This window comes from Euleptes europaea, chromosome 6 (assembly GCF_029931775.1).
Source record: "Euleptes europaea isolate rEulEur1 chromosome 6, rEulEur1.hap1, whole genome shotgun sequence".
Taxonomy (NCBI): domain Eukaryota; kingdom Metazoa; phylum Chordata; class Lepidosauria; order Squamata; family Sphaerodactylidae; genus Euleptes; species Euleptes europaea.
In genome coordinates, this window is record NC_079317.1 from 47,891,974 (window position 1) to 47,903,008 (window position 11,035).

General features: G+C 40.5%; 1 protein-coding gene across 1 annotated transcript in view; it reads right to left on the reverse strand.

The window, feature by feature from the left end:
* FMN1 (formin 1) overlaps positions 1-7,376 on the reverse strand; it is a 172,851-nt gene extending 165,475 nt beyond the window's left edge. The window contains exon 1 of the mRNA XM_056851867.1: positions 5,523-7,376. Within this exon, the coding sequence (XP_056707845.1) occupies positions 5,523-7,341 (1,819 nt within the window). The 5' untranslated portion in view covers positions 7,342-7,376. The remainder of the gene's footprint in view (positions 1-5,522) is intronic.
* Between the last annotated feature and the right edge of the window lie 3,659 nt (positions 7,377-11,035).

The following is an 11,035-nucleotide window of genomic DNA, read 5'->3' on the forward strand; positions in this document are numbered from 1 at the left end:
CGGTAGCGGCTCTCCAGGGTCTCAGGCAGAGGTAAGCATGGCCCTGATCTGCAGATTTAGATATCCACAGATGGGAGTCACACTTGAGAAACAGATATATAGATCTTGATATTTATACTCAATTCCCCCCCCCCATGGAGACCCAACACAGCTTATAACATCATTATCCTCTCCTCCATTTATAATAACAGTTCTGTGAAGTAGGTTAGGCTGAAAGAGAATGACTGGCAAAGGACACCAGCAAGCTTCTGTGACAGACTGGGGATTCAAGCCCAGATCCTAGTCAAATAACCGCTACACTACACTGGTGTTCTGCAGGAATTCCATAGCTCCTTGTGGGTGTAACTAAACGTTAGGCAAAGAAAACATTATGAAATTCTATTTTTACTGACATCTATCAATTCTGCATAGCTAAACAAAGTTATAGGCATCTAACTGCCCAAGAAGTAACTTGCTTCAATCTCTTTTAATATATTTTTCATATGGTTCTTTTTTTTTTTTTTTTTTGCAGCTGTGCTGGGCAATTATGTGACATTATTCATGGAGGCATAACTGTTGCCTTTGAAAGTTCAAGGACTTCTGATAAAGAAGTTCATTACAAGAACAAATGTTCCTCACATGAGATTACCTTTTCTTGACATGAAGTGCAAAGATGTTAGCAAAAGACAAGTTACTGCTATGTAACTGGCAAGCCACAGTCTGTCATCCTAACTATTGTACTGAAGATAAAGCAAAATTTTAACAATGTAAAAAAAACTCACTATAATTTCCTATTGAGCTACCTCCCCTCTCAAAACTCTGCCTTCCCCAGGCACTACCCTCAGATCTCCAGGAATTTCCAAAGCCGGAATTGGCAATCCTAAGAGTAACTCTTAGCGCAAAATAATTTGACGATCTGTTGTATATAACTGTCTAAGAAAAATATTTCATCTTCAGTTACAGTTACAGTTACCAGGTCCCTCTTCGCCATTGGCGAAGGTTTTTGGGGTGGAGCTTAAGAGGGCAGGGTTTGGAGAGGGCAGGGACTTCAATGCCATAGAGTCCAATTGCCAAAGCGGCCATTTTCTCCAGGTGAACTGATCTCTATCAGCTGGAGATCAGTTGTAATAGCAGGAGATCTCCAGCTAGTACCTTGCAGTTGGCAACCCTAGTTATATACAAAAGGCAATGGACCACAAAAGTTCCTTTATGCTTTTCCAGATGTTCCAACAATGAACATGGGGGAGGGGGAATTGCACCTGTAAGCCCCAATCCCAACCTAAGTGTATTTGTTGGCAACTACATACACTCCTGAGCCAAGAGGAAAGGCAGGGTTTAAATATTTTATAAACATAAAAATAAATAAATGTACGGGCAAATGACTTTCTCAGTCCAATTAGAAACTGGATGCAGAGAGCCCCGTATACGTATACATTTATACATAGATAGATTTTATACATATCTCCCATAAACACATGTAGGGTGAGGTGGAGCCTGCTGCCAAAGTTTTTTCCCCCTGCCAGAGTTTTGTTTCCCTCCCTTATGCCTTCATTATCCTCCAGTTGAATGAATAAAAAGGATACCTCTCTTCTATTCATAATTCATTTCCTCTTCTCCATACTGCAGCAAGTTTACTAAACATTCACCCCTATTCACTCATGTATGAAGTAAAAAGTTACTCAGTCTTCTGAACCACATACTTTCCTTCCATCAAATGTGTCTAATTAGTTGCACTTCATCACTTTTTCTGTCAGAATAAAAAGGAAATCCCCTCCCCACAAGAACAAGGACATTTAAAGTCATTTTCCAGAAAATCCTCACATGGTCTGTTGACTTATTAAATTCAAAGTTAAGTTCAAAAGTTAACCAGATTAAGTGGCTCTAAAATACTAATTTAAATTGCTTCTCAGCATCATTCTTCCCTCTTATTATACAAAAGAGACCCAGTTAAAGATAGACTGCAGGCAATTAACTATGAAGAACATATTTTAATACAAATATTAAAATTATGAATTATGAGCATAATTATTCTGATTGTACAGTTTTAAGATGGGATACAGTCCTGTACCAGTCACAAGAATGCACTGGGCTTAATTAAAAGACACAGCTCACCAACTTTTCATACTACTGTAGCTCCATTATTGTTAAGGTTGGGAAAACTTTGGGTTGGGAAATTCTTGGAGATTTAGTAATGGAACCTGGAGACAAATCTCAGTGGAATATAAGGCAATAGAATCCACTCTCCAAAGCAGCCATTTTCTCCTAGGAAATTTATCTCTATAGTCTGTAAGTAAGTTGTGATTCCAGGAGATCTCCAGGCCTTACCTGGAGTTTGGCAACCCTAATTATGGTTCACTACAGGCCCAAAGCCTCCACTGTAGTGGTTAACCAGTGGCTTAGAAAGAGGAAGAACAGATCAGGCCTGGGCCTCATCTTGCTATACTGTCCTTTGGCAGCGGTGGTACCTTTGCCTCCTACAGGCTACTATCACAGACGAAAGATTCCAGTCAAAATGATTTCTCACTTCCCTTAGAGTACATTGTTCACCAGCAATTTCTTCCACCTATTTACTTTTTTGTGGACGAGGTTTGTCAGCCTCTAGATGAAGCCTAGAGATCTCCTGGAATTACAACTGATCTCCAAATGACAGAGATCAGTTCCTTTAGACAAAATAGCAGCTTTGGAGGGTTGACTCCATGTAGGGTTGCCAGGTCCCTCTTTGCCACCGGTGGGAGGTTTTTGGGGTAGAGCCTGAGGAGGGCAGCGTTTGGGGAGGGGAGGGACTTCAATGCCATAGAGTCCAATTGCCAAGGGGCCATTTTCTCCAGGTGAACTGATCTTTATCAGCTGGAGATCAGTTGTAATAGCAGAAGAACTGCTGCCACCACCTGGAGGTTGGCAACCCTAACTCTATGGCATTATACCATGTTGCGCTCCCTCCCCATTCTGAACCCCACTCTCCCCATGCTCCACCCCCAAAATCTCCAGGAATTTTCCAACCCAGAATTGGCAACCCTACTCTTTGTGACATCTTAACTTATAATGTGTGTGTGAACACTTCGAGATATCCCATCAATTTAGTCAACAGACTTCTGTGCTGCCAAAAACATCCCTTAGCACATTACAATACTGATGTCTTACATAAGCATTGTTTAACTGCATTTATTACATTACAATGTAGTATACCGATGATTTTATTAAACAGAGCATTCATTATATTTGCTATTTATAATTAAATCTTATTTTTCTAATACTGCCTTTTTAGAACATGTTTATTTCTGACTCACAATTCATTAAAAGATGTACCGAATTTTCCCACTTACATTACCAGCTATATATCCAAGTACCCAACACATGAAAGGAAAACACAGAATTAAAAACAAAAACTGTATTATTTACCATGTAAAGTTAGTATCTGTAATTGGACTTATTATATTTATCCCTCTAGTCCAGCAAAATATTGTGACTGCACGATGGTAATTTTAGTTTAGTAAATTATTTCTCGCCTTGACCTGGATGGCCCAGGCTCTTTGTAAAAAAACTGTCATAGTAAGCTTTTAAAAAATGTATCATGATACAAGAAACTGGTATGAATGCATGGCCTTTTTGACACATAGAATATAGAGTTGTTAATCTGTGACCAGAATGAAACATTTAAGCATCTTCTAGGTTTTCACTGAGTAATTTAACTCACTTCACTACACTTCAATGATGGGCTTTTACCAGGAAGACACATTTATATAGCAAGAACAGTATACATTTTCCTTAAGAGCGTTTGGTTGGAAATAAAAATTGAGACATTTTACGCCGAACATATGAATTACATCCATTATCAGCTGTCTTTTTTCCAACAAGCTTGCAAAAGGCTCCTTTTTGTTTTATAAAACTGATTTTTTTTCAAGAACACAAGATGATGCCGTCATGCCCAGAATAACCTTCTTGGTGAAAGAGCCCCCCTCCTCTCTTTTTCACCAATGGAAAAACTGGTAGGACATAATCTTATGAAGAAGTTTTTAAAAAAAATGTAAGACCAGCTTATTGTTCTAGCAGTAGCTAGTAAGTAAAGCATTTGCTAGCTTATGTGCGGTGATAACTAAAGGGCCTAACCTCAAGCAACATTTCCTTTCAGGTTTTCAAGAACAGCATTGATCATTCAAATATCAGGGCTTCCTGTAGAAATGATTTCCAATATTTTATTAAACATCAGCATAAGAATAGCTTACTGGGTCAGACCATCTAGTCCAGCATCCCATTTCTTATAGGAGCCAACTGGATGTTTCCAGTACTACTACAAGAAGGACATGCAATAGTTCTCCTCCCTCTTGCACCTGAGCAACTGATGTTGAGAGGTATATTGCCTTTGAACACACAGGTTCCATTTAGCCATCCCATCTATTTTCAGACCAATATCCATGCATTTGTCTACTACCATCTAAAGCCAACTAAGCGACCATTACTAGTAGCAGCAAATTCCATAGGTTAATTAGGCATTGTGTAAAGTAACCCTTTTGTCTTTCAAGAATCTACTGCCCATCAATTTCATTAAGTAAACCAGGTTTCCACTATTATGAAAAAAATCTATATTAGCTTTCTCCACATCATACATTTCCCCAAAAAACAAAAAGCACAAAATACTTTATGTGACTGAATATAAAAAAGTAACCATGCTGGATCAGACCAATGGTCCCTTTAGCCTAATGTCCTGTTTCCAACAGTGGCCAATCATCTGCCACAAGCAGGCCCGGCAGACAACAGCCTTCACTTGCTGTTGTCTTTACTTAGTATGTAGCTGTTAGTGCTTGACTGTATAGCCGAATACACGGGAGCAAATGTGAAAGCTCCAGCAGGGTTTGAGATGGGAATTCTGGGGTTAGGTTCATTCAAAGACTGGTGAGAATGGAGATGGAATAGGGATACAAGTAGACAGACAAGTAAGCAACTTGACAGCACTTCACACACACACACACACACGCCAAAAACACCAACAACATTAGTAATAATGACAGAACTGTACAGTTACTTTACAGTTTTCTAGTTCTCTAACATTTGGGTTCAAAGTTTGTTGTACAGCACTGGTGCCATTAATATGGATTTGTTAGTTGGCAGCTGGGATTTAGAAGAGTGCTTGAAACAGTGAATACACCCACAAATTATTTGTGTATGATTTTTCATATGTTTGTCAAAAAGGTTTATAAACCAAGTGCTTTGCAGTCTCACAAATACTATGTCACATTTGTACCTTCACTTGCCTTTTTCTGTTGTCATCCTGGCCCACAGCCTCCACTAAGGCAAACCAGCTTAACCCCTAAGCACCATAACAACATTTTAAAATGTAATCCATTCATAAAATAATTCAACATATCATTTTCATCCCAAATAATTTTTCCCAGTTAAGCATAACTGCCAAGGCACATGTTTGATGGCTTAACACAAGGTTGTTTGGTGCAGGTCCCATTCATTTCAATGGGACTCACACAGGAAAGCTTAATGGTAAAAATGTGCTTCATCTTACTATATACTTTTAAATATTTCAAATCACTAACCTGAATGTAGTTGGATATTAGCTTTTTCTGTAGGGATGCTTTCCTTCAAAAGGTCCTCTGTAGCACCTTGATGTATGTTTGGTTGTCTCATAAAGAGTCCGGAATGTTCAGATTCATAAAACTTCAGAGGGTGTGCTTCCAAATCTCTATCCAAAAGGAGATTTGTAATATAGTATTTTGAACTTTTGGGGTCACCAAACCCAGATTCTTCTGCAGCGTCTGGTGTAGGCAATGGAAGTATTCTGTGGTGGAACTGTGGGCTAGGCAGTCCTGAGGACGAAGGAGGAGACATCTGCTTGTGTATATTTGATGCTGGATATGAATTATTAAAAACATTGCTAACTGCTACTAAAGGAGGAGATGGCTTCCTTTTATCTTCTTGTTTAACATTGGTCCTTGTCTGACAAATATCAGGATTCAAACCTACTGGCAAGTGTAAAGACAAATGTCTGCTGCTCTCCCGGGGGACTGTAGCTCTTTTTTCATATCCCAAGCCTGAGGGTTTCCTTTCTGCTCCTGTAAGATGCTGTAATCTTTTCCATTCTGCAGTCTCATCTAACCTGTCATTTTGTATAACTTTCAGTAGGGTTTTATTGACTGCTCCCGCCAGCTTGCATGATTCATCAATAACATGCTCTTGTTCTCTTTCATATTGTTGGACAGAGCCTTCACAATCTTTTTCTTGTATCTCAGGGGCAAATACACTATTAATACATTCTTTGCTACTGTACACTCTTTGGCCACATTCTACAGGGCTTTTTAAGGCTCTCTGTAGGTGTTCTTCGTTCTGTACTTTTGAATGCTCTCTAACATCAAGTTTGGTGTTGCCAACCTCCGCGATACGATTCTCACTGTGTAGTCTTTTTGATGTAGCAGCCATATCAAAGGTCTCAGATTTGTTGGGTGCTATTTCTTGGAAATTGTGCATTAAAAGGCTGCTTGGCTGCTCTTGCATCACTTTAAGGGTACCCTCTACATCTTCTAACAGACTATGGCTGGAATGTGCAAAACAGTGTCCCAACACATCATTGTCATATTCAGAAAAAGAAACAGAGAGGTCTGTATCAGAGCCAAAAGCCCAAGTGTCCTCAAGCAAAAGCCAGTCTCTTCTTGATCTTTCTGGTGGTATATTAATATCTGATGATAAATCATCTTGGCCTGCGGTTTTTGCCTGATAAGAACTAGAAGAAATATTACCAGGATGTCTGGAAGAACTCTGTTTGTCACATCCCAACAAAATGTCTTTGCTTTTCGATGCTGAATGATCCAAAACTGCAGGGACCTTTCTTTTTATTTTTTTGTTTATAAAATCCTCAATGCTCTCTCTCCGTTTGCTAAATTTTCTTGCCTTTTTGTTTTTCAGGGTGGGCTTAATTTCCACAGATCCCAAAAAAGCTTCTTGTTGATCGCTGAAACCCAGGTTATCCTCATCGTTATACGCAAGACTCTGAGACACTCCTTCTAGCTTTCCATCCTGATTTCCCATTTTAACTCCTAGAATGTGGCTGGAACTCAGCAAAGTGGCTAATAGCTTCTCCTTTTCAGCATTTAGCTTATACAGCTCAGCGAGAATATCCTTAGTAGGAGTTTGCTTGAAGAAGATGTCTCCAATGTTTTCGTAGGCTTGCCCACTTGATCCTGCCGCCTCTGAGCCTTCCCTCACTTGATAGCAGTTATGAAAACGTTTATTGGATCTGTCTAGAGTAACACAACCCTTGTATGTGAATCCTCTGACTTTTCCCTTTGGGAGACAGAAACTGACGTAGCAAAGCTCCATAATGGGTCTGTGCAACTGGAGTGCAGTATGAGTGCCTTCCATTGTGTTTGCCTAATTTTTCATGCATTTAAGTTATGTGGCCTGTATTTCTAGCCTTGCATGACACACCATGTGATGCAAGGAAAATAAAGGAGGCATCTGACTAATCTTCTACGGTAACAGTTCCTGTTAAAAGGGAAAAGAGAAGCTTGTCAAAATCAACGATGACAGTCCTCCCCAGCCCCACGCACAATTAAGAATAAAAGGCTTCAGTTCCTTTAATTAGGGTTGCCAACTCAATTCAGAAATACCTGGAGATTTGAGGATGGAGCATAGGAAATGGGGTTTTGGGAGCGGGGGGCCTTGGTAGAGTATAATGCCATGCAGTCCACTTTCCAAAACAGCGATTTTCTCCAGGAAAAGCAGAATAAATGTTTTAAATAATAAATAAATGATTTATGTAGTCTGGAGATCAGTTATAATTCCAGCAGATTTCCAGCCCCCAACTGGAGGTTGGCAACCCTACCTTTAATCCAAGATAATGGCTTTTGTCACAAGAATTGCAATGCTATTTTCATTTCATTTTTATGTATTTCTAGACTTGATGTATACCCCACCTTTATGCCTTCATCAGAGCCACCAAGGCAGATGACAGATTAAAAACATGCCTAATAAAATCACATCTTTAAACAATTAAAACCAAACAAAAACACATCATTAAACAATTTAAACCAAAGCTAAAATACACATACAAACACATAAAAATAACAATTAAAACATAAGGAACACCAGATGGGACAAGAAAGTCTTTACCCGCTGGCAGAAGACAGCAACAGAAGGGGATAGACAAGTCTCCATGTGGAGACAACTCCACAGTATTAGTCAAGTTACGATAGAAAACTCTGCTACATCCTAAACCATACCATTATAATTTCATCTGAACTATATACACATTTCTGCTACTCTGCTGAACATTAATATTCCAGTCAATGTAGTAAGACTGAAAAAAGTTCATCCATTTTTTGTGGCATAGCTTTCTACCATTTAACTCTATTTAACCTTTCTTAAACAATAGATTACCACTGAGAATAGATCAAAATCTGAGTTAAAGCACAAAACCATACAAATAGAATAAAAAGAAAGCAATTTTGATTAAGATGTGTACCAGCTGCCTGCTTATCTTGATTGTAATGAGACTATTATATCAGACATCCAGCACTGGGAGTTCAGCATATAATGAATGCTTGAGAAAATCAAGCACACAAGTCACATTGGCTTGTTCCTAATAATCAGTGGTGGTGGGAGAATGGCTTCCTAATGGAAATCACAGTGGAGTGATTGAGGAGGAAGAGGAATTTCCATTTCTATCAGAAACAGTGGGGCAGAGACAATGGAGGCAGAGTAATCACAGACAGGTCTGTGAAAGCATTAAGATTGCTGAAAGGACTAGCTTCCCTTGCTGACATCAGCAGTGCAACCTAGGGGCTGCTAGATGGACAGTGACCATAGGCTTAGAGGGAGATGCCCTTCATGCACCACCACCTTCCAGCCACTTTGTGTTAGAAGCACCTGCTTGTCCTTTTGTTACGGACAGTTTCAGATTGATTCTGCCTGCCTATGGATGTTTCAAATTTTGCCTTTATTGGTTTAAGGATGCATCAACCCAGAAATTGTTCATATTCTCAGTGAATCTCTGTTCTGCACAACTTGCACAACTTGAAAAGTAGGAGGTACCTGTGGAAAACATCTTTTCCTGCTGAATATCCACCCCGCCCCAGTAGCATGGTCTGCCATGAAGACAGCATAATCCATGCTGGCCCGTAGTCACTTGGTCTCAAACCAGTGCCAGCTAAAATATAAAACATTTTATGCTGTCTTTCACCCAATCAGGGTCTACAAGGCAATGCACATAAAAACATTAGAACAATTAAAAATACAGTTAAAATTATAAAATTCAATTAAAAACACATAAACAAACAACACCAGAAGGAGGGCCAATAACCATTATTGGGGGTATGCCAGATGAAACAAAGAAGCCTTCACCTGCTGGTGAAAGACATCGATAGAGGGAGATAGATGACTCTCCTTAGAGAATCTTCATGGAGAAGGAGTTCCAAAGTTTTGGTGTTATGATAGAGAAGACCCTTTCTTTGATTGCTACCCATCAAGCCTCAAACGGGGGCAACCAAAGCAGAGCCTCTGAGGATGACTGAAGTAAGCAGGCAGAGATCCTTAAAGCACATTAGTCCCAGGCTCTACAGGGCTTCAAAGTCAATACCAGCACCTTGAATAGAGCTCAGAAGCAAACTGGAAACCAGTGTAGGTTGAACAAGACTGGAATGATATGGTCCCTACGACCCACTCCAGTGAGCACTCTGGCCACAACATTCTGTATCAACTGTTGCTCCTGGACAGTCTTCAAGGGCAGCTCCACATACAATGCATTACAATAATCTAATCTAGATGTTTCCAGGGCATGCACCAGAGTGGCAAGATCTTTTCTGCCCAGGAAGGGCTGCCACTGGATCACCAGCTGAAGCTGCTGAATGGTACTCCTGGCCACCGCTGCCACCTGTTTATCCAACAGGAGGCCCTGGTCCATGAGCACCCCCAAGCTATGAACCTGATCCTTTAGGGGAGTGCAACCCTTACCAGAACATGGGATAACACATTTCCTGGGTCAGACCTTCCCGCCACCAGTGGTACCTCCATTTCATTGGGATTAAGTTTCAATTTGTTAGCCCTCATCCATTCCAAAACTGTAGCCAGGCACCTGTTCACAGTTTCCACAGCCTCCCTGAGATCTGCTGGTAGTGCAAGACGGAGCTAAGAAAAGCATGGAGGGACAAAAGGGAACCTTGGGGGAAAGCTGGCCAGGCACCACTTGCCCAATCACCCTACTCAAGAATGGTACGTTTGAGACTGGACAGTAGTTATTCAACTCTCCTGGGTCCAGAGTAAGTTTCTTTAGGGGTGAACGCACCACTGCCCACTTCAAGGCAGGAGCAACCACCCCATTTCTCAGGTAGGCATTTACTGTCTCCTGGACCCAGTCTGCCAGCCCCCTTCCCTGGCAGATGTGAGCAGCCAGGAGGGGCAAAGGTTGTGCAAACAGGTGGTAGGTCTCAAAGTTCCAAGAATCCTGTCCAAATCCTCCATTTGCACAAGCTGAGGTATCCCACACAGTTGGACATATTGGCACCCTAGGACCATCTGATCCAGTTGCTGCTAATGTACAGTCCAAGTCAGAACAGATTGAGCCTACAAAGTGCTTAGCAAAAGGATTACAGCAGGCTGCAGAGCAATCCACCTCCTCCAATTGGCCAAAACCCCATAGGCCCCCAACCACCCGGAGGAGTTCTGCAGGTCTACACTGTGCAGATGCAATGGTGGCAGAAAAATATTGCTAAAGGTATGTTTATGAGTGCAGCTGACACCGCACCCCCTTAGGTTCATGTGAAGATACAGCCTAAATAAACCTCTTCCGGACCACCATCCCTGTTTTGTATTTTTAATTAAGACAATGCTGTTCTGAGGGAATCTGGCATAGCTTTCTCTGCAGTTTTCCATGAAACTATAAAATATGGAATCCCTATTATCTTGAACTGAAAAAACAAGTCCTACTATGATATACATTTGTCAATTCACCATGCAGAAGTACTACAGAAAAATGAAATGGATTAAAAAAAGTTTTATTAAAACAAACACTGTTAATGGCACAAAAGAAACAGTTTTAAAACAGATTTCCCCTCATTTT